This window comes from Buceros rhinoceros, unplaced genomic scaffold (assembly GCF_000710305.1).
Source record: "Buceros rhinoceros silvestris isolate BGI_N320 unplaced genomic scaffold, ASM71030v1 scaffold19291, whole genome shotgun sequence".
Taxonomy (NCBI): Eukaryota; Metazoa; Chordata; class Aves; order Bucerotiformes; family Bucerotidae; genus Buceros; species Buceros rhinoceros.
Genome location: NW_010393929.1, coordinates 2,995 through 26,634, shown reverse-complemented (window position 1 = coordinate 26,634; position 23,640 = coordinate 2,995). Strand labels below are relative to the sequence as shown.

Here is a 23,640-nt window from a genome sequence, read left to right as displayed (position 1 = left end):
GGGCGCGGGGCGTGCGGGGGTGTTAAGTAAATCAGGTCTAAATTAAACCCCCTGAATCTAATCAACGTGGGGAACATCTCTACTAACATTCTTCTGGCAGCTGCATCTCTTTGTGTGTAGCTGGTGTAACCGCTCCCCGCAAATACCCGAGAGGGGCAGACCTCACCGTTACATGAAACGGCATCTCTCCAGGGTGAAGCGGTGGAGTCCCTCTACATCAAATCAGCCAGGTCTGCATCATCTTTGGGGATCACACACCCACCCATTTGTGATGTACCCCCTCGAGGGCCTGATGGCCTGCCATAGCCAGGCCCCAAGGGCAGAAAGGATCTGGTATTTTCTGTGCATGGTATTAGGCATCCTCAGAAAACCTGGTTTAGGCTAAAAAGAAATAGCACTTGTTTTGAAAGAGTGCTTCTGGAGTCAGTGTACCAGGGGATCGTTAACAGCTCTGTCAATATTTACCTAGCAATTCTTGAACAACTTGAAGGTCAGACTGTTCTGAGCTGCCAGCTGGCAAACGTGTTTGATATAACTGGTTGCTAAAATTCCCACTGTATTAATCTTCCCTCTTTTCAACACTGTAATTCACAGCAAGACTTAGCTCACTTAAGGCAAGCTCCACATGCCCTCCTTCAGCAGCCTGGGAAGTCAGGCTTCGTCCCTAAGCTCGTTGAGTGGGCTCCTTGAATACTCCATGGAGAGAAAGACAGAGCAGCGCAGCCTTTTGAGGAGAGAGAGAAAAACTCAACCACAGAGGCAGCCTAGACTCCCCAGGTTAAGAAAACAGAGTGAGGCAAGATCCATCCCATTCTCAGGGCTGCTACACAAGTCTAACTCTTAGCTTCCTCATCCATCAGTAGTTAATTCACCTGGACCTTCCAGCTTGCAAAAAATAAAGATACCAGAATAGAAAAGCTCAGTGAAGGGGGGGCAAAGTCAGCTTTCTCTAGTGAATTTTCTACTGATTAAATGGACCCTAACCGTTACCTAACGAAGTCTTCACCGAAGGCACTATAATGATTGAAACAATAAAAGGTGCAACTTAAAAATACACATATAACTGAAAAGATCACACAAAAACTTTGTAAGCGCTGTGGCTGGGTTTTCCCAGCCACAAAATAAAGCCAGTAAAGACTATTTAAAAAAAATTTTTAAAAATACAAAGAATTCTTACCGTATACAGCAAATACATCTTTTATTTCCTTTATAATCACCCTCAGGGCAGACTCAATTCCATAATTCTTAGCCATGGCATGAATATCATTGGAATAAATTCTGTTCAGGTCCAAAACCTGAAAGCAGAAAAACCACGGATACAAGTTAGGACAGTAGTTGCAAATAAAATTTCCAAATAAATTAAGCTAAGCTAAGACAGCTTTTTTTCTCCATTTTTCATTAGCTTAGGCAGCCCCAAGTTACAGACCAACTAGGCAGCAGCTCAGAGTCCAATACAGACAAATTAAAACTCACCGCAGGAAAAAATGATCTGAAATTAGAAACAGCAAACTAACGAACCATCCCAAGCAGCAGAGGAACACATTGAAGACTTCCAAGTGACACAATGCAACGCTCAGACTGTCTTGGCCAGCCAGAACTTTTAGCAAAAGCAGTGCAGAAGATGTAGCCCAAACCAGTCCTGTATCTGTAGGGTATGGGCTAGGTGGCAGAACAAAACGATCCATCTCCAAGTGCTGCGGTTCACTGAGATGGAAGAACTGCCTCAAGTAACTTTTAGAGACAGAAGCATGGTGTGAAATTATCTGTCATGAGACACTGGGCTGAGGCACAAAAACTGATCTGCAAGCGGCCCTTGAGAAAAGGCTCCGCTGAGCTCTGAACACATCTGGGGGTAAGAAAGAAGGATGAGAAAGGCATCACCCCTGCTAAACCACCACCCACCAACTCGCCCCAGAACACCAAAGATGGTTCAAGTTCAGGATTGTAAGCAGATTACACACATCAGAGTATCTGAACAGCTCCGCAAGGTTTATCCCTTCAGTGTGCAGAACGAATTCCTTCTCTCCTTGCTTATTGGTACTTTCATCCAACAAGCACCGTGTGATCCCCTTCACTTCATGAATGACTGTGCTCCGTGCCAGAGAGACAAGCAAGGAGGAGAGATCGAAGTACACCTTCATCAACGGAAGCGTCAGTGAAACCTAAGAGGAAAAACATCAGCATGGTGCGCTCTCTAAGGAAGCTTGAAAACAAGGCTCAATAACCAGCCTACCGCCTTTTAGGCAAGAAGCAGACAACTGGAACTACCTTATGCTGTGTGTTTAGCAACACAAACACCTGACTGGAATCACAGCGGAACAATGGTAACACGAACACCCCCTGCCAGGACCATTTATCCACACTGCTTTGGAACTTACACTGACTGGGGTTTGGCGGGGGGGAACTTTTTGTGGCAGGGTGGATATGTGGGTTTTGTTTGGTTGGTTTTTAAGGTATTTAGGCTTTCTCAACACTGCAGCTATCACTTTAAATCATCAAGAGCTACACAGTGGTGCATCGTAAAATTAAAGAGTAAAACACAATAAACTGGCAAAAACCTGTTTTTAAAAGGAAGTTTCATCCGGTGTTAGAAGCTACTAAAAGTTAGTTACTAAAGGAGTTACTAAAAATTCTGTCAAGAAATACAGTTGTGCTGCCACTTTTCTGTATTAAAACAGGATTGCTGAGACTAAACAGCAGCACTGCGCTCAAAAGATCCCTTTGTTACGGGAGCCACAAGCAACCACTGCGCAACCACGCACAGATGTTCCCAGGCTTCACCATCTTACCTCACACCAGAGCTCACTTTCGGTGTCAAACGTGTAATCCTGTATCGATGGGTGGCTGTCCAGAACAGCATTCACTCGCAAGTCCACTGACTGCCTTAAGCGATCCTTCTCTTGTTTAGTCTGAGACATAAAGGAAAGATGTTGAGGTTCATCACCATCTGCTCCATCCTGATCTTCTTCAGCACCAGGAGCCCTTTCCTCTTTTTCTGATTCAGCGTCTTCATCTTCCAGATTCTCATCCATGTTTTCTTCCCCATTCTCTTCTTCACTCTCATAATCAACCTGCAACGAAATAATGTTGTATTTTTCTGAATTGCATCGAAACAAAGTGCACTGTGGACAGTTCTATTCATAAATATTCTTGACAGCTGAGTGATAAGTATCTTGCCCATGACACAATGAAAATGCAATTCTGTTGGTAAAGAAAATAATAGAACAGATTCAGTTCAGACTCTATTTTTTGCCATTACTCGTGAAGGCAGTCCAGGATGCTACAGGTTATTGGGACTGCAGCTGAATTTAGTTTTCTCCCCCTAAAAAAGACTCCTCCCATAATCCAGCTCTGATGAGGGGATTCCCTCAGGATTTTCAATTACTCCACCCTCTTGTTGAAGCGGTCTTTTAAGCAGTACTTATGTAGTAGTGAACACAGAGAAACATGCAGAGCCAGGGAGAACATTTACCAAGAACCACAGTAAAGTTTTAAAAACAACTTAAGGCATGAAGTTCGCAGTAAGTAAAGATAAGGTGAACTACAGCACAGACAACAATTGCCAGACACATCTACCCAACGCCTGAAGGACGCGGCTTTGGAAAAATGCTGGAGGGGATTCCCTCAGGATTTTCAATTACTCCACCCTCTTGTTGAAGCGGTCTTTTAAGCAGTACTTATGTAGTAGTGAACACAGAGAAACATGCAGAGCCAGGGAGAACATTTACCAAGAACCACAGTAAAGTTTTAAAAACAACTTAAGGCATGAAGTTCGCAGTAAGTAAAGATAAGGTGAACTACAGCACAGACAACAATTGCCAGACACATCTACCCAACGCCTGAAGGACGCGGCTTTATCTCTTCCTTGCATGGTTCTTTAACAGTCTTAGAGGACAGCAGTGGCCAGGCTCAGCTACGATGACCAAGGTCATCACAGGTCGCAGCCCACATCTTCTGCTATAGCTTTCCCCCCATGATCAGCACAAAGCAGAGACTTCCCTATCTCCTTTCGGGTGTTTGTTACTTTTCTTTGTCAGCATCTTGTTTCAATGAAAGTTTTTCTTCCCAACTCAAACCAGAGGAAATGGGGAGTTAAAGGGCAGGGCTCTACCTCTTCTTCTTGGTTCTTCCTCCGTTTTGCTTCTGTAGCATCGCCATCCCCTTCATCAGCTTCTGCGTCAACAATGTTCTCTTCTTCCTCTGCTGCAGCTTCCTGATTATTCTGTGCCTAGAAATCCATGACAGACCAGATAATCAGCCTGACTGCTAGGAAGCATCAACGGCTTTAGAGAAACATCTGGAATCTAACAAGCCCTTGTTCAATGTTCTATCTTTAAGGACAAATTAATTTCTATAAGCCCACTGCTATAAAGAAATAAGGAGCTTGCACTCATGGTGATTCTAACATTGACCAAGATGAGCGTCCACAAGACAGATCAGCTATCGGCCTGCTCCTATGACAGACCTCAACAGGCGAGGAGTGGCAGAAGGAACACGCAAAAGCCTTTCAACGAGAAAAGGATCTTCCCCAAAGTTTTGATAACCACTGCTACAGCTGGACACTGAGCCGGGAGCCACCAGAAGGGAATACACTTTAATCTCACTGAAGCCAAAACAGGCATTTTCAGAGTATGGTCTTGAGTAATTAGGATTAATATAGAATAACTTTGTTAACTTCATGAGAGCGCAAAGACACTTCATGCATAAAGAAAATATTTAAGCAGTGATTTAGTATTCACACGTTTTGTGTGCACATTAAAACACACTAGGGTTTTCCAAATTCTGCTTCTCAAACAGAGGTAAAGGAACTGAGGCATTTTTCAGGTAATGATTCTCTGTACCTTGTCTTGATCACCCTCCAAATCTTTCCGAGTTGCCTTCCGAGCACTGACTTCAGTAAAAGATGCCATCTTTGCACTCTTCCTTTTAATTGCTTCCATAAGGATTTTAAAGAACCTGAAAGAAGCAGCAACCCAGAATGTCAAAGCTCAGCAGTAAAACCATCAGTTTCGAGTTGTCAGAAAATTAATTTATTTTGTTTAATAAGGCAGTCAACTCGTGACAGGACATTCTCTGGTGGATACAAAAGTACTCCTAGGATAAGGCAAATAGTTTTTCTTCTCGTGGTATCATCTCAGAATCACAGATGCAGCCATGCATCCAAAGTTTAAAATTGGAAGTTCATCTGGAAATAAAAGCCTGCCCATCAAATTGGCCTTCAGAAGAGATGGTTTACTACTAGACTTTCTTCCTTTTTAAACCAACGAGCACATGGGAAACTGTTAAATAAAGCAACCCGGCTTGAACTCATGTGGCCTGAGGGAGGAAGAAATCAGTGAACCCTTCTGCAGAACAAAACTAGCTTTCAATAGCCCCTTATCATGAAATGTTCTACTTTAAACTACACAAATTTGGCCAGACACGGGGAAGGAGAAAAAAAGAAAGGGGCATGGGGAAGCATGGGAACACCAAGGGATACCTAAGTATTTAAACATGTTCTTGCTAGTAATAAATGTTTAAGCATCCAAAGATAAGGATGCTTACACGGCTCTTCTCCATATATAGGAGACATGTAAAGATCTGCCTGGATATGATTCTGCAGCCACCACACCACGGACCTACAGTTTTCTTCAAGACATAAAAAGCAACTGTATAGACGCTTCTGCAAGCACATCTGCAGGAAGCTGCTGCTCTGAAAGCCATAGCAGCAGCAATTACCAACACCTAGTGATCCTCAGGGCCCACGGAAAGGGAAAAGAAGAGCAAATGTTAAAGCAGATGAAAGCAAACTCACCTTGTTTCCATGAAGTGCAAGATCTCCCTGGGCTTCACGCACTTCTCCTCTCTGTAATATTCATGGGGCAAGAAATGGAATTTGATTTTGTAGAGGCGATGTTTGTTCTGCTTGCACTTCACACGCAGGGACTCCTCTATATCAACTTTCTGCAAGACCTACAAAAGCACCGAGTAGGATCTTTACTCCTTTGATGAAGACATTTCATTTACTTCCTGCAATTCCAACGCTTTCCACAGGAGACCAGAATTACACAATGTCAACAGGCAGACTTTCCTGGAGGCTCTGTGGCAGCTCCTGGGCAAAAGGACTCTACCCTACTGCATATCTTTGACTTAAACTCCTCAGACAATACTGGGAGAACAGCCTCACCTCCCACCTGACTCCTTCACAAGAGGCCACACTTCTTAGTGGGCCAACAGCTTCACTTTACTGACCCGTGCTCATTGAGCAACTCTATTTCAGCTCAGAGCTGAGTCTTAACTCTGTATGTGCTGCTTTCAGCTTGAAGGAGTAAGACAGAAGAGGGTAGGGCATGCAGGAGAGCACGAGAAAGACTGCACTCCTAGGGAGAGGGAGCACAGAATACATCAGACTTCAGTATACCGAACCTCCACAGAGCCACGCGTTTTGCTTCTATTGAGCACAGCCGCTTGTACGAGCTTAGGAAGGGGTGGGGGACAAACAGAAGGGTCTCTACTATGCCAGTCACTGCCAGAGTCGCTTGTCTCAGACAAAACAAACACCCTCCAATTCCAAAGACTGACAAAAATGAGCCTGAGAAACAGCCAGAGAAAGCTATGGCAGCCAGTGTAAATCCTTCCCACTACTCCTGCTGTGTCAGAATTATTACCCTTCCTTTATGTTCCATAGAATTTGTAGCCTGTGCCAATTCTCTACTAGGTTAAATTGAATTTAAGTCTCACACAGCCACAGTAACTGCAATTCCTTCCAATGCTCCACTTCCTAGCAGGTATTATGGGTTCAGTATGCAAGGGGTGAAAAGAAAAGACCCTCATCTTGCACCCACCGCTAAGTCTTCAAAAATGGAAACTGCTATGAAGCCAGACTACTTGATGAGCTCAAATGGGGCGTTTTATTTTGCTGACTCTCAAAGGACACGCTGAACAGGAGGCTCACCTCAGCTAAGCACACTCTCGTCAGCTGTTTCTTAAGTTGTTTCACCTTCTTGAGGGCTTTCTTGGTATTGAACACAGGAACACTCATCGTCGGTGTTTTAATATTTGCACTGGCCACCATCAGTATTTCCCGTAACCTTTAAATAAAGAATGATCTTTCAAATTAAGCGATAAAAGCACTATGCAATCTAATAAAATTTAGCTCATTTAATTAGGCAGCACCTAATTACCAGTTCTACCAAAGCCACACGCATCAAGAGCTGTGGTTACCACTGCACTGCTCCTTTTCACTTCTCTGGTTCCTCACCAGCACAGCACAACAGCAGCTCTCCTGCCTCAATTAGATTATCACCCCAGTTACGGGAAGAGAACAGAGATGATAATAACTTGTTCCAAGAAGAGAAGAACTAATGAAGCCTGGTTCCTACAGATACACTTACTTTCTCCTCCTCCCCCGCTTCTCTGACATAGCACAACCATCTCCCACCAAAGGCACCACAGACCTACGCACAAGGCCAGGGGCAGCAGCCGTGGTATTCAGAACACGCTGATGACTGGCTGGTAGAGACGTGAGCACTGATAAAGCCACTGTCACCAAACAGAAGAGCCAGGGGAAACCTGACTGCTGTAGAACACGGCTCTTTTACGTGGCTGATAACAACACAAACATGCCAGACTGTGTAGTCGCAATGAAATCTTGTGTGTGAAAGAATTAAGTTTAAAAGTTATTTTATCAGGGGGAAGAAGTGGTCCTCAGAGGGCACACCCACAAAGCACCACTTCTTCAGATTTCTACTGACTAGAACCCAGAAACAAATGAGCCATTTGCTGAACATCAGGTAAGAGTGAGGGGCCTTCACAGGTATTTTGTATCTGGAAAATGAACCAAAACAACTGTAAAACGTTAAAATAGTTCTGAGCAGGCACAATTTACAATCGAACTGAAGGATCATTTGTCCTAAAGGTTACACATATACCTGCCAGTGGGGATTAAGCACTATTACGAAGTGTCAGAAATGGCAAAGGCCCATTGAGAACATAGTTTTCTCACCTTGGAATACCCAACGTGACGTTCATTTCACCTCTGCCAGCAAAGTGGAAGGTGTTCAGGGTCATCTGCGTGGAAGGTTCCCCAATACTCTGAGCTGCAAGAAGACCAACAGCTTCTCCTGGGTCACAAAGAGATCGCTGCCACTTCAAATACAACAAATCCTTTAATCTGAACACAGGAAACAAGAGGTTTAGCTCGATGTAGTGCAAAATAAGAATGCAGAAGAGACTGAACCACTGCTCGCTTCAGTAAATTTACCTCTTTTAGCCAGTTTCTCCTGGCAGCTTACAGACCAATAAGCTCCAGAAGCTGTAAAGTTGTCTATCCCAATAAGATCCGACAAACACAGCCCATTAACACAGAACAGGGGCCTCCACCAAACTGTATTTTAATTCTGCTGCTAATTCCCAGACTGGTAAAAGAGAGGCCACTTTCTCCCACCTGCCTTGCTAACTCTGAGGTGTGGCAAGAGCCTGTTTTGGCTTTTAGGTGTTACTGTGAAGGATTATTTTATATGGAGGGGGACAGCAAGACATTGCAGTTATTCCATAATGCCTCTGCTGAAGCCCTTAGCACAGAAGGTCTGGGTTGGGAAGATAAGCAGAGCCTCCCCACTGCACACTAAGCGCTTGGCTTCCAGGAACCATTCTGAAACACACCACATTGTTTCACAAAGGTGACAACAAAAACGGGACTTGATAAACACTTTTCATCTTTACCAAAAAGAGGTATTTGGGTTTTGGCTCAGTGCAAAGAAGTAAAGACAGAAGTTTTTACCTGTCAGAAGAAAGTGCTGGTGGCATGTAACTTTGCCTGATCTCAGATTCCCATTTGTTGATATAATCTTCAACTCCATTTTCAAATGTTTCTGACACAGATGCAAAATAAGTATCTGGGCGCCAAACACCGAGGCTTGGATCAGGACACTTACTTGTCTTCTTCAGATACTTTCGTCGTTTCTTCTCGTCTAGTTCATACCACATCTTCAGTAACTGAAAGGAAGAGGAGAATTTTAAGCACAAACGGCTTTATCCACAGCAAGACCAAAACCCAAGTGACACTGCTTCCAGCAGCCGTCAAGCAACAGCAGAGGAGGAAAAGATTACCTGTGTGAAATGTACGGGTGTACATTCACAGCAAACAACCCAGCTATCAACACGGCATTCTCCATTTTCTGACATTTAACCCTTCTGACCCCGAATGATTTCAAGGTTGTTACAAGCCTGAAATAGCCAGACTTACCTGTCTGGAGCATGAACTACTCCAGAGATCAGTCTAAGAATAATTTTAACTTGGGAGTGAACTTCCTCAACATAAACCTTTACTTCTAGCTGACCACCACCTCACCTGTCTGAAGCTGGCATGACAAAGGAGCTCTCTGAGCCTCGGTCGTGGACATTCAAGCCCAACAGTCCAGCAGAGACCTTACCTATAGCTTGCACCTCATGCATGCTGATTGGTTTTATTTTATTCTTCACTTTGCTACTCTTTTCAAGCAACATTTGGAATGTTGCACTTAATAAGAAGTTAATACTGATTAAAAAAAAAAAAATCAATACAGAAAATGAGCTAAACCTGTCTTTCACATGCCTCGCTGTTTATGGAGGAGGAATTGGCTTGTGATATGGAAGACTGTCCACTGAACTTTATAATAAACTGAGACAGAAATAAACAAGTAGCTCTATCTACCTGTCTAATGAAAGAAAAAATGAACAAAACAGTAAATGAATCCCCAGGCGAAACAGTTTCGAATGTTATCAAAAGTGCCAACAGCATCAAAGTTTCAGCATGGATGAATAAACGAACTCGTGATGAGGCATTATGTAACTCCGTGAGCTCGTCTGCAAATGTATCTCAACACCTTCAGCTTGGAGTTTCATGCAAACTGTCCATGTTCTACCAGAGAAAATCCCTTGGGAAAGCAGGACACACATACAACCTCCATTAGCAGCCACGACAGACAGATTAGCGCCCTGCAGTACAAGAGTACTTTTCTGAAACACTGGCCAGGGCTAGCTCAGCCCGATGATCTTCGTACCGACACAGGCTCTCACCCAGCCAGAAGGTATCTATCTGTCCATCCAAGAGGTCTACTCCTTGTACAGGAAAAAACCCCAAAACCTACCCACCACCAACCAAACAAAAACAATCCCCCCAAACCCACCTGCTAACATGGGCTGTTCTCCAAAACCAGTTTAACCTCAGAGTTCTTGGCCTCTGCCCTAGCACTGAAGCCCACAGACTTCAATAACAGAATCTCAGCTTCATCACCCACCCAGCTGACACACGATTCCTTCAAAAGGTAACTTCTGTAAGTAGACTGTGCAACAATTTGGGACACAAAAAGCCATTTAAAAAAAAAAAAAGAAAATCACTGAATTCTGCAACTTTTTCAACAGGCTCAGTCAATTCAACCGCTTCTGTGTTACCTGTAAAGTAGCAGGATCTCTTCCATTTTTGATCTCTCCTCCTGGAACCTGTGCTTTTACACTTGCCATTTTCTTTTGGGAAAACAAGAGAAAACCTCCTTCTCTTTGCATGGAGTTTTGGTGCCTGGCTCGCCACTTTTTGATGGCTTTGAACTGCTGGTTAGCTTGGTGAGACTCCAACCGTGCTAAAGCTTCATCCAGATGGTTTGTCTTCTGGATTACCTGTACGAAAGTATCTGTATGATTATTCTCTCTCTGCTCACTGCATCAGAAAAGGCAAAGCAAACTGAAAGGGTCATCTGCTGCCACTCAAAAAGTTCAGCTGCTGTAAAACAATTTTCAAAACTGGTTTTCAATCCAACTGAGACAAAACTCCTTATATCATTATATCACTATTGCCATTCTTTAATAAGCAGCAATGACACTGGGAAGAGGAAGTTAACTGGACTTGACAGACTGAAGAGTAAAGTCATCTGAGTTGAACTCAAGTGCACAGTTAGAACAGACGAGAACAGGAAAGCACTTGGTGCTGTGTTGAAACGGAGACTGCTTAATTCATGCCACAGACTTCGGATTCACTTCCATGGTTTGAATATGATGACAAACGAAAATGTAGGTTAGACTGGGAGTAACTAAGGGAAACAACTATGGACTGGGTCCCTAACAGATAGGCCAGATATTAACTGTGCGTTTGAGTCTCCCTTCACCCCATAGAGATCCTGAAGATTCAGGTGTTCTACCTCATAGTTTTCTGCAATGAAAGGAAACTGCTCGGATTTTAAGAACTGAGTTTTGGGGATATCAAGCCCATCTTCTCCATAGAGGAACTGCACCACGCTGCCATCACTGTCTCGTACAGTCAGGTCATACTGAACTACCAGTCCTTCCAAATGTTTTATGACGCACCTGTTCAGAGAAGAAAAAAAAAAAATCCAACCCACTGTTAAGAAGCTACGCAGCAACGTGGATGATATTAACTCTAACATAAAATATACTGTTTTCTTTAGTATCTGAAATGCTCTAAAGGGCTCATCAGGAATTCTGGAAGGCAAAAATCATACAGACACGACATACAGGTAAAACAAGTAATGATACTGCAAAGCTTTCTGCATGTTTAGTCCATTTTCCTTGGACTAAAGTGACTTAATGAAATAGCAAATAACTCTCTGTTTCTGCTGCCACTCTTGAGCAGTTGTCTGAAAGAAGGGGGCATCCCTCCTTTAGAACCCCTCACTACCCTCTGAAACAATTAAAAAGACCCAGCTTCTTCTGTGTACTGGAGGTGTTGCTTGAATAAAGACAAGGACCACACAATGTGGCCCAGAACAGCTAGAGCTGCCTGGAATTTGTACACGTTTACTTGTATGAGGAATAAGATTTCTCCAAAAGGAGAAGTTGCTGCTGTTTATATGCCAAAGAAATCAGCCCTGATAAAGTTCCACTTGATCTGGTTCTCTAGGAAGGTGGCCTTAGAGCAAACATTCACCACTCAGCCAGTAAACCCTTTTCTAAAAAGCAAATACACAGAAGTTCATGTAAGCAATACAGGCACTTCTGCCAGTCGAGAGCACTCTACCAACAAACTCAACCAACCCCCAAACCAAAACCCAACCAACCAAACAGAAGGACCTTTTCAAAGGCTCAAATTCTGAATCAATCCTCTTACCTTTGCAGGTACCCAGAACGGCTGGTTTTGACAGCTGTGTCCACGAGACCTTCCCTGCCAGCCATGCAGTGAAAGAAGAATTCCTAAACACAAGCACAACACCATCAGCACTCTGCTGAGAAATACACCAGGACCTGCAATTTGTGCTCCTTCTCAAAAGCTACAAATGAAATGGGGTGAACAAAGTCGATTTATCTATAATCGCAGACACTCTGTTTTAAAACACCACGATCTAAACGAACCCCAGTATAAGTACAAGCAGTAGTGAACTCACGGAAGGCTTGATCCCGGTCAGGAACCTGCCAGTCACAAATCCTCCTGAGCTAGGGGAGAAATCATAGGGCTGGAAACATGGTAGCGATTTGCCAGATGCCATCAGTGGGGGTCTTCGACCTTCCAACTCGATCTGGCCCAGCAAACAAGAAATCTAAATGTCGACAGGAAAAAAGGAATCATCATTTTCCCATCCAAATTTTTGCTCATGTGAGTTCCACAATTTTTCTTGAAAAACACAGTAAAAAAATTAAAATGCTCACTAAATGTTTTTAAGTAAATGTGAAGGTGTTCATTAAATGTTCTTTCTACTGATGGGAGAAAAGCATGCAAATGTCATCTGGCGTTTCTAAGGTACTCCAGCCCTGACTCGTCCTCCCCATTTCCATTCTCATTCTGCAAGTTGATTTTAATACAAAGAGATGTGAAACTAAAATCGTAAATATTTTTTAGGTCTCTAAACCACCCCCACCACCTCTCAGCGGTGTAGTAAAAACAGACAAAAAAACCCCAAAAGAAAACCCTCTCTGAGTTTTGGTCATTCTCTCTCATCAGAGACAGAATTTTAGACGGCCTTTTTATGTAGCATTTCTTGCTTAGAGTCTGTGATGCAGAAGGCAAAATGAAAATGCATCCTTGCCATTTCTACTAAAATCAAGGTAAGATTTAGTTGTTCCTATTCAGCAGTGGAAGAAGGAAACAGAGGGGTCAATCTCCAAGAGAGGCCAGGAGAAATTCTTTCTCCTACAGCAGGTCTGTTCTTGTGCTCTGGAGCATTCCTCCCAAACAGACGGATCCTGATGTACTGAGAACTGATTCCAAAAGAGAAAGTTATAATGTTGACTCTCCTCCACCACCCACTGAGGCCTTTATTACATTCTTCTAAAACTTTTCCATGCCAAGGCCTCTATTTCCAAAGCCCAGAATAAAAATCTTGCTTCGGTATTAGATATCCACACAAGATCCTCGCAATAGTTTACATTCTAGGACAAATCCCAGCGACACACGTAGCTGCTAAGTTTTCCAGCTGTCATTACCTGCATGGTATTTACAGTGGATCCTTTGGCTCCTGACTGTACCATCAACTGCAGATTGTTCTCTGGAAAGCTCCTGTGGAGACCAAGGGGCATACAAACCTACAGAGAAGTGGTGGGTGAAAGGAACAAAACCAATCCATTATTAATAAAATTATAAACCAAAGCAATTCCTGTTGAGGGCTTTAAGAAAGTGAAAGGATGAGTAACCACAAACATTCCTATTAATCATTTTAAAAGCCTTTTGAATATTAAAGCCATCTTCTCATTCAGGGAGGACAAGGCTGAGGTGGTGAGGCTGTATGTGAAGCCTCAAGCCGGGGAGAGATGGAAAGCTTCAGCCTCCAGAACAGCCAGGCAGCCCTCACTGACACTGACTTAATAAGAGAGTCTCCAAACACGATTAGTGTACAGAGATGCCTCGATGCCAACCTTGTTAACTTCATTGTTGTAATTGTTTACTTCCTCCTTGAATTTCAGATCAACCATGTTAAAATCCCTCTGGTCTTTGCAGAGATGGGCATCCTGCCATTTCCCTTGGACTTCCTCACATGATGCTGTTTCTGGCAAATTAAGAGCAGCTCTAACGGCCTGAAAGCAAAACACGGGGGGTTTTAGGTGCTAAGCAGGCATGATTAAACAGGGCAGGATTTCAAAAGTTTTTCATTATGGGGAGAAAAAAAATTCTGCCAGACAGACTTACTTCAATACCACCCTGCCTGGACTTCTCAATGATTTTTTGTCTCTTGTGGTCTGCTTCAGGTTTTACCAAAATATCTTCAATCCCTGTTAACGAAGAGAGACAGAGCACACGCAATGATCTAAGCTGAGGAAGAATCAAGGAACTGAAGAATCATTTGGTGTCAGGGATTTTGAGAGCAAAGAGCTGGAAAAGAAAGTCACAGTTAAAGATACGATCACTAAATAAAATCAAGCTAACTGACAGTTTGACAGGAAAAAGAAACTGAGTGTTTTTTTGAGGGAGAAGGCATTGGCTGTCAAAAAAGCCAAGTAACATCAACTAAACTAACCAAAATGAACTCCCTACATTAAGAAGTCTTAAATTCAACAGTGCCTGTGACATCTTAATTGGTGCACAAACACAAACAGACGTGTTACAGGCCAGCCACATCAGACGGGTTTTCTCTTCCATTCACTTCCTATTAGCTCAACTTTGAAGAATTTGCCATTTCCTAGTTTTTTGAAAAATGTAACTAAAAATACAGATCCTTGTGATGACAGGACCAGGAGAACAGTTTAGAACAAACCAAAGGTTGGAACCTTAACTCCTGTAAGTTATTTCCAAGAAGTCCTGCAAAAGTCACTAAAATGGTCACTAAAACGGCCAGAGCATGTGTGGGATGAGAAGAGGCTGAAAGCGGCGTGTGTTTGTCCTCTAAGGATATAAGCAGACAAAATTTTCTTCAGAAGGAAAAAGATTTTGATAATGTATATGATGAAATGCTGGCACAGGGTCCCAGAGAGGCTGTACCAGCACGGCTCCTGGAGACGCTCACAACTCAACTGGACACAGCCCTGTGTAGCCTCACGTGGCAGGACTTGCTCTGAGCAGAGAGCTGCGTTAGGTCACCTCCAGAGGTTGCTCCCAGGTTAAGTGGTAGCAGATGTAGGGGGACAAGTGGGAACTTTACTAGAGGGCTGCACACAAGTTTACAAGGCAAAGGAGCCTATGGCCCAGCCACGTGTCCCTCTATTCACTCTTTCTGTCCAGCCCCGCTCTCCTCCTCCCATGACAACCTTGTTTCTTTTCCTTTGTCTCCTTCTCCTGCACCTTATCCACCTCATCCCAAAGTCCTGAATCATCTCATCTCTGCCAAATCCCACTCCGCTCCAGTCTGATGCTCTGATGTTTTAACTACCTAGTGACCCCAGGCTCATTACCTTTTCCTAACTAGTTTTTGCATTCTGGCTCTCAAACCTTACATCTTACTGTCAATTAATCACCTTCCTCACTTCAACAGATCCGTGTTCCTTGGTCTGTTAGTGCCTCACTACTGCTGTACCTCACAACTGTCTACCAATTGACCGTGTTTACGTAACTCTAAGTAGTCAAATTGTGCCTTCAGATAAAAGCCCATTTAAACCCTCCTGCTGCTATATAGGGGAAGAATTTCATTAGTATAAAAACATTTTGTAAAGCTCTACATGATAACTGGAAATATTTCAACTACTACAAGAGTACAGCAAAGGGCAAATTTTTACGGCGTGCCAAGTGCATTTTTGTATGAGTTTGCAAAGCTGTAACGAAAGTCAAACATTTATCAGAAGATTCATGATAGAATGAGATATCCAAGACTTGATTAATAATCCCTCAAAATTCTCCTGTCTCACTGTATCAGTTGTTCTGGTTTCTCTGCAACAATTCTTCTTCAGAGAAGTAAAAATAAAGAATTACAAGAGGTTTTGGTCAAAACAAAATTTCAGCACAAGACATTTAGACTGTGTACACTTGGACTAGGCAGGACAGAAGAGACAACCTGACAGACATGCTCAAGGTCAGACTTTATGCTTAGAAAGGCAGTGATGCACCAACGAGAAAGAGACCCCCAAAAAGACTGGCAAAGAGCTATCCTGCTCAAGGACAGGCTTGCAAATTCAATTTAAATTCTATTTTCAGAACTTTTCACACGTATTATGCCCAACAATGTCTGTTTTATGTCTCAGGAAGTGCTGCACTACTCTGGTGAATTAGTCCCTGTGTTACTCACCCAGTGTAAATCCCCTGTACAGCTGCAGATATGCAGTAAAGAGGCGTCCCAGGCACGTTAGCACTTTCCCACTCGTTTTACCCCCATAGATTTCATAGCAGCAGTGGACCAGGCCATAGGCAGAGCTGCCGAAGTGAGCTTTGTCCAAGACTCCACACAGCAATTCCCCATTCCTAATAATAACCTGAGAAATAATACACAGCTATTCAGGACAACAGAACTTTCCATCCTATTACGCTCTCTACAGGTTTTACTGCGTAATCTACATGGAAACGGGTTTTAAAAGCCCACATATCAGTGAACAGGTAAATATGGTCAGATTATCTATACTTCCAAAATTTATAGTAGAAATGAAACTTCTAACACCATCTGTATTCCTCAACCTATGAAGTCAAACAATGAAGACACATGCTCTACCAAAACCAGATGGACTCTACCAGTCTCCGGATCAGAACGGAGCTGTTCCTGACCCCAGGCCTGTCCTCTAATCACCTCCTCCTGGCAGTAACTGTTGCTGAATATGTTTTTAACTTTATCATCCACCTACTTCCCTTCCCGTTCCTCTGTACACGGTTGTATTGCAACAGAGCCCTGCTGCCCCAGCGTACCTGAGATTCACACATTGAATCAAGATTTAGACATCTGTTTGCTGCTCCCTTCACCCAGGCTCTTCCGCCAATCTTAGCCTTTCCAGACAAATTCAGTGGCATATGGTTTTCGGGAATGATGTTTATTAACAACGTAGAAACAACCTATGAAGAAGCAGGAAGAGTGGCAGCAACTATTTATTTCCCAATTTCCCTTCTCAACATAAAGAGTTTGGCATGGAAGAGAGAAGCAGTATCCTACACGTATTTTTTCCACTGACAGTAAAGCTCTAAAAGCTCAGAAATCTCAGGTCCATGAGATAGGAATATCCTCTTGCTACTCCAGCCTTTGAAAGATCAAAGAGCTGAAACACATCACTATTCAGACACATATGGCACCAAAGATTTTTCCAATTATTAGATATATACACAAAAAAACAAGCTCTCTGTTGGGTTTTACATAACAAGTAAGGAGAGAATTTCCCCTACTCTGCTATGAGACATAGTGCTTGGATTGAAAGTTAAAATCTCTTAAACCGTAGAAAACAGAGCACTCACTTGGGCTTCCCAGGTATTACATCAACCAAGAAGTCAAATACCAGAATATTTACCTACAGCCTTTAAGTGCAGAGGCTGAAAAGCACTGACTGGCATAACCTAGTTTACTGTGATCGACAAATTCCTCCTCTGCTCCCATGTCTGTGAACTGCAGCATTACACTTCTATGTGCAACACTGCTCAGAACAGCACGTGACTCTTTTAATTAGACCCTTCTAATCCCCTCATTTTACATGGAAGACAATTCTCATGGCTCGGGAACACACACCAAGGCATACGCTGATTACGTGATTAGACCCGGCTTTTCAGCAACCCTCAGCAGCACTAGTTTTAACATCAGCATTCTGCTTGCTCTGGAACCACCAGCACTGTTTAACACAGTAAGTTATAAACTACCTGCTTTCCTGTCCATAATCGCTGAGGTTTCATAATGGCAGGAGGAAAGAGTCTAATTCTTCCTGTTTTGTCTGTTAGTCCTCGGTAAACAAGCTCCATATATTGCTCTCTGGTGAAAAAGCAGCCCCGGATTGTCATGCTGACTCCCGAAATCATGTGATCCTGGATCAAGCCAGGAAGTGGCTTCCCATCCTAAAGACGTAATGAGAAAAAGGATTGGATGAGATCCTAAGTCATGTGCTAGAAGCTCCCAAAATGATTCCAGCTGGATAAAAGCACTAGTCATTTGTATAGACCTCATCATCACAGGACAACTCTCTACCACATCTCTTCTGGACACTGACATTAAAACAAAAGAGTTTGTTTGGCTGTGCTGGGCCTTCTGCAGATGAAGAGAAGCACAAGTGAGAGATAGAACAGATACCAGCACTAAATTTAAAAAATAAAATCTCCTTTAACATTGGACAAACCAAACAAAAATCAAAGTGATTAGGAACAGTAGGACTGTACAGGATATAAATACAGGAATCAATCTCTCTGTCAGTTTAACTTGCCTTTGGAACCAGATACTGCTCATCAGTGAAGGCTAAGGTGTAGGCTTCTGCTCTGCCCAGCTCGCTCTGTGGAAAATGGGCGTTCATCTCATCGCCGTCAAAATCGGCGTTGTAAGCCTTGCAGTTGGCATAATGAAGCCTCAGCACTTTTTCTCCAGGCAGGATTCGGGCCCGGTGAGCTTGGATGGAGGGTCTGTGAAGAGTGGGCTGGCGGTTCAGTAAAAGGACATCTCCATTCTTAATATGTCGACACACCTGCAAGAGAACTCAGGTTGTGGCCTACAGGGCATTTCCGTGCACGCCTCTGAGAAAGCTGCATCCCAAAATACACACACCCTCAAAACTTTTCTTTCTAGTCTTAACGTTCTGTGCTAAACTTTGTAACAGAATCGAGACTGCTAGTCCCTGCACGTCCTCTGCTCTCTGAGGCTGCACATTCCTCTACCACAGCCCACAGCCCGCAGTGACCAAACCGAAGTAACAGCATGCAAGGAAAGAAACTCACCTTATTTGTAAATGAGAAAATAAACTACTCATGCAAAGCCCACAGGCTGAACTGATAATACACCACAGACCCAGCACAGGACATCCTAGAATGCAGGCAGTAAGATGACCCAGCAGTTGAAGCAGAGGCCAGGGATCTCTGAGTTGTAATTTCGGGTTTGAGTACAACACAATATATTCTTATCCAGAACAGAGCTGCTCAAAACAGTCTCATTTTCATTTCTCTGTCACTAACACCCATATATTCATTGAACTGATTAATCAACAGGAGTGTGATAAGCTGTTTGTACAGTCTAAATATTATGTTCACCTCTGTGACAGGTTCCGAGAGAACTGACATCACAGAAATACTCAGTCTGAAATACTACATCTCTACAACAGCTCTACTACAGACAGGAAGGTACATAGGAGACATTGCGAAAACACTCTTCATCACCAGAACTTCCACCCTGGCTGCTAAATTGTAAGTTCTTAACTCTTGCAAAGGATGGAGACACAGTTACTAAGAGTTTCAAAAGCTGTAGCACAGAGAACTCAAACACTCCAGCAGCTCCACAGCAATAACCAAGACAAACACTAGGCATCTCACAGATGTTAATGGCTGTACAGACAGATGGTATCAGTGTGGTTGTTTCTTCTCTTGTCATCTGTAAAATGAGACGGTTGTGGGACGATGGATCCTGGGTCACAGCAGTCATGGCTAAAACACAGACCGCTCCTCCCCTGGTCAGTGCCACTACCAGCAAGTCTGACACAGCCAGACTATGTGCCTACTCACAGGCACTCTGCTCCTGGAAGACCTGTCACATCAACTGCTTGTGTTGTACCTGCTCTACAAGTCTACTGAACTTCAGGAACTACCACCAAAACACTGCTCCAAATACAGAACCTATTTAATACTTCAAAAGAAGAGGGAAAAAAATAATTTGCTGAGAGGGACAGGGAGACAGGGGGACATTAAAGCATAAAATAAAAGCAGTATTTTATCTTCCATACTGCTAAGACTTCCCAGAAATAGTCAGCTGCAAAGAAAGACTACTCCGCATCTTGGCAAGATGAACGTCACACGCTGCGTGTTAAGAGAAGAGGAAAATCCAGGATAGAAAAATGGCTTTTAGAATGGGAAAAAGTATCAAGCTTTTCTTCCCACACCTCTCCAACTCTTCCTCAGTCACCTACAAAAGACTAAAGATAGCCCTGTCCTGGGAGTCTCTGTGAGCGGGACCACCAGAATCACTAGCAAGGACAGCTGTGTTATTATTGAAACAACCACACCACAGGAGCAGGGGAGCTCTGACGACCCTTCCGTCATACTCACGATCTTCAGTCCAGACTGAGGTGCCCCAGAAGAAGGAGTGAGGAGCTGCTTCGCTATGGCTTCCCTTTGGGTCAGGCTGCTCGCACTCAACACTGTACGAGATCCATCTTCGTTAATGACCATGGAGGCCCCAGGGTGAACCTTTGGGCCGTTTATGACAGCCTGCCTCAGCTCCTTGACATTCCAGGGGGTGACTGGCTGAGGGTAAGTCAGTTTGGTAGCAAATACCTAGGCAGGAGGGAAAAGAGGCGAGAAATAACATGTTGTTCAACTTGGCCTAAACCAGAACTAAGTCACTGAGAAAAGTGTCAAATATTAACTCATAATGTAAAGATAAATTATTTTCATCTCTTAGATGCATCTCCTCCTCAATCATGCCAAATAAACATATTTGTCTTAAAATCCTCTACCATAAAAACAGATACAACATCTTTCTACAACTTTCTACTACAGTAGAAAAGGAAAACTCAATTAGCAATTAAAAAACCAGAAGGGATGACTTCAGATCCTGCAAACAAACCGACAAATAGAGAGAAAAAGCACATTATCGCCCCATCCACTACTTGCAGATAGGCCAGCGAAGAAGATGGTATAACGAAAAACTCAAATCCGGGTTTGGCGTCATCTCCATGTGGTTAAAAATCATTAAGGATGAGTGAAGTTGGTGACGTTATTACGGCCTTTCCTTAAAGGCTGCCATAGCTGTTACAAGATACACTGTACAAAGACCACAGGAGAAACAGGAGCTACTTATAAAGTCTGCACCAATTCGTAATCCCAGGAAACAAGTACAGCTTTTTAATTCTTTCCCAGATGTGGTGCTCAGTGTAACCGTAAGAATTTCCTGCTCTTCAGTGTTCCTCCTTTGTTAACAAACATCGCTAACACAGAGCTGTGACACGCTGGGGAGGAAAGCTTCCAGATGAGTCAGAAATTCGCTACGTTTTAAACCACTTGTTATGTAGCTGAAAGTGTTACAGTGTGGTTCAGTCCCCAAAAAGAAACCAAAAAGAAACACTCCCTTATTTGTTCTCACCATAGGAATGCCAATCTCATTGGTACCAATGTACATATCGGGGCAAATGACCGATCGAGCAGCAAAATCCACGCGCTTTCCCATCATGTGCTTGCGGAACAGCCCTTCCTTCTTCTCTAATAGCTTTGAAAACAGAAGGTAAGTTAATGATTAAAATATGTAAGCAACATCAGACAGATTCTCCAGCTACTACAGCGATAAGAATCACGACAATGCCTACACGCTAACCACAAATAGCTCCCTATTTTCTTAGTCCATCAACCCCTCTTGTTTTGACTGTCCGTGACACACAAACTCCAGGGTCTCCCAGACTCTGCCTGCCACCCACCTGACGAATACCAGGGTATTTTTCTGTCATCAGTTTGTCCATGTCACTGTCAAATACAATGTTGACGTGGCTCTGAAGACGAATCCAAGCGTTGTACAGCTTATCTGCAGTGGTCTGACCCGGAATCGTAGACAGGACAGAACGGTCCAGAGGTTCATCATCCTCTCCTGTCTCCTACAGAAACAGAAATTAGAAACTTGGACTGGATGAAAAATACTTTCTATTCAACTAGGAAGAAATTATAGTAGTAAATAGAAAATGAAACATTGGCTGCTATTTTGCAGCTCCTAAAAGACACTAGTATTTTTTTTTAAAGCATTAACAATGTAAACTTAAATTTCATATTACAACCCTCATTATTACAGTACCTCAGACAGGTCTGCTGTCAAGCTTTAGAAAACGATTGGGGTGGGAGATGTCTAAACGGCACAGCTACAAATACCAGTGGGACGTTAAAAGATCCTTGCTAATCAATCATCTCCTGGCAAGTGACAGTCCTTTTCCCAAATCAGCTGTTACTGATAAGTCAGTCCGTGCTACGAATCTGTGCTACCAGAAAGTCCTATTCTTAGACAAAAATTACATAAATCTAAGAGTTTTTATCACCTACATCACTTCGTTTTCACAGTCTAGAAGTGGGTATAGCAGTCTCCTCCGCAATGCATTAACCTATTGTCACATCAAACGTTTGAAGAACCCATCTCCACCTAGTGGCCAAATTCTGAGTAACCAAAAACGTTTTCATAACGTTTTAGGCTTAAGATGTAAATCAAGCTCAGCTGAAACTAAGTCCAGTATCAAAGAACCCTCACTAATACAATCCACGACTACCCACGAGAAGAGGCACAGAGACATAAATTGATATTTAGCACTGCTTGGCCATGGGAAGGGGTCAGTAGCAATCAGGCATTGTTACTAATTTGTGAATTTTCTGGTTCTATTTAGACATCAATGGTAAAAAATAGCCATGATCACCATTAGCTCTACTAGGCTTAGAAGATAAAGTGGCCTTTTCCTTCCCAGCATTTTCCATTTGAAGACACGCTGGAAAAGTTGTGCTGTATGTATTTTGTTCTCCAGCATCAGGTGCCCGTTACGTCTCACACGCAGTAACCTAATACAAAAACCATGGCTAAAGGAGTCTGCATCAAAGGTTCTTCCCTTTGCACCAGGCTAGGGAGAACATCTCCAACAGCACACACTGGAACAGCCTGGGCAAGCTGTTACTGGGACAGTTTCATCAGGAGCCTGCCTGAACTTGACCCACATCTCTAAAAAGCAAAGAGTAAGAGAACCAGCAACTCTCACTGTTTGGAGTTCTTCTTCTGCAGTTTTTATTGGCTGACATTGTTCTTTTGCCATGAAAACCAAGAGCTTCCGTATCATTGTGGCATCCTTCATGACAGCCTGCAAGTTCACCGTCTGACCGTTTGTAAACAGTCGGTCTCCAACACGATTCACGGGACGATACCTGCAGAGATCAAAACTACTTTAGAAGATTAAAGCCACCAAAAAGTAGCACGATAAATCTCAAACATTCATAAGTCTTCGTTGCAGGAAAAATAATCCCTATAAGCTAACGGTGAGCATTTAAAAATTCTCGTATTATAGGGGGACGGTCATAGAAGAGGAATGATCACTTATCAAGAAATTCTACCAGTACAATTATATTTTATAATAAATACTAAAATACATTTTTTCATAACTAGCACTTCAGGCCTTTAACAAACTCATTTGAAGTTATAATAAAACTTTTCATCAGTTACCGCTGTGACTTTTATTATTCTTGTTTTAACACTCCCCTGACGCTTTCCCAGACCTGTGTCTGTACTATAGGTGTGTGCATTTCTGACTCCTGCAAACAGTACACACTAAACCCCATGACTTCTACAAAAGCTTTTTGGGGGAAATTCTACCTTGAAGGTGGAACCACAAGTAGATCTAAAAAAAACATGTCCGGACTGAATCCCGAACTCTCATGGGGCTCCATCGCAGAGAAGAGATAACGCAGAAAGAAACCTGAAGAGGTACAGTAGAAAAGAGAAAGCTGTTATCATTGCTGTTGTTTGGGAATCCAACCCCAGAGGCATTTATCAATCAAGCCAAGTACAGGGAACTCAGAAGAACAGACATTCTCAGTCCTCAACCAGTGCAACTGGGGGGAATATTAGGTGCAGCACCGTATCTATGGCAAACTCTGTAAACAATGATGATCTACGGGAGCCACAACAGCTGATCCAAGCC

The 23,640-nt window shown here is 43.1% G+C and overlaps 1 protein-coding gene across 1 annotated transcript in view; it reads right to left on the bottom strand.

Moving 5' to 3' along the window:
* The window catches only part of POLR1A (polymerase (RNA) I polypeptide A, 194kDa), a 28,918-nt gene that overhangs the window by 2,865 nt on the left and 2,413 nt on the right, over positions 1-23,640 (bottom strand). Inside the window, exons 4-28 of the mRNA XM_010145066.1 lie at positions 23,313-23,415; positions 22,705-22,867; positions 21,397-21,570; positions 21,069-21,191; positions 20,033-20,260; positions 18,211-18,465; positions 17,657-17,848; positions 16,724-16,867; positions 16,116-16,299; positions 14,090-14,172; positions 13,819-13,977; positions 13,390-13,488; positions 12,354-12,506; positions 12,080-12,162; positions 11,154-11,319; positions 10,414-10,635; positions 8,762-8,976; positions 7,985-8,152; positions 6,935-7,070; positions 5,795-5,952; positions 4,842-4,956; positions 4,112-4,228; positions 2,790-3,071; positions 1,962-2,162; positions 1,178-1,295 (exon numbers count right to left, since the gene is read on the bottom strand). Of these exons, the coding sequence (XP_010143368.1) occupies positions 1,178-1,295; positions 1,962-2,162; positions 2,790-3,071; positions 4,112-4,228; positions 4,842-4,956; positions 5,795-5,952; positions 6,935-7,070; positions 7,985-8,152; positions 8,762-8,976; positions 10,414-10,635; positions 11,154-11,319; positions 12,080-12,162; positions 12,354-12,506; positions 13,390-13,488; positions 13,819-13,977; positions 14,090-14,172; positions 16,116-16,299; positions 16,724-16,867; positions 17,657-17,848; positions 18,211-18,465; positions 20,033-20,260; positions 21,069-21,191; positions 21,397-21,570; positions 22,705-22,867; positions 23,313-23,415 (4,041 nt within the window). The remainder of the gene's footprint in view (positions 1-1,177; positions 1,296-1,961; positions 2,163-2,789; positions 3,072-4,111; positions 4,229-4,841; positions 4,957-5,794; positions 5,953-6,934; positions 7,071-7,984; positions 8,153-8,761; positions 8,977-10,413; positions 10,636-11,153; positions 11,320-12,079; positions 12,163-12,353; positions 12,507-13,389; positions 13,489-13,818; positions 13,978-14,089; positions 14,173-16,115; positions 16,300-16,723; positions 16,868-17,656; positions 17,849-18,210; positions 18,466-20,032; positions 20,261-21,068; positions 21,192-21,396; positions 21,571-22,704; positions 22,868-23,312; positions 23,416-23,640) is intronic.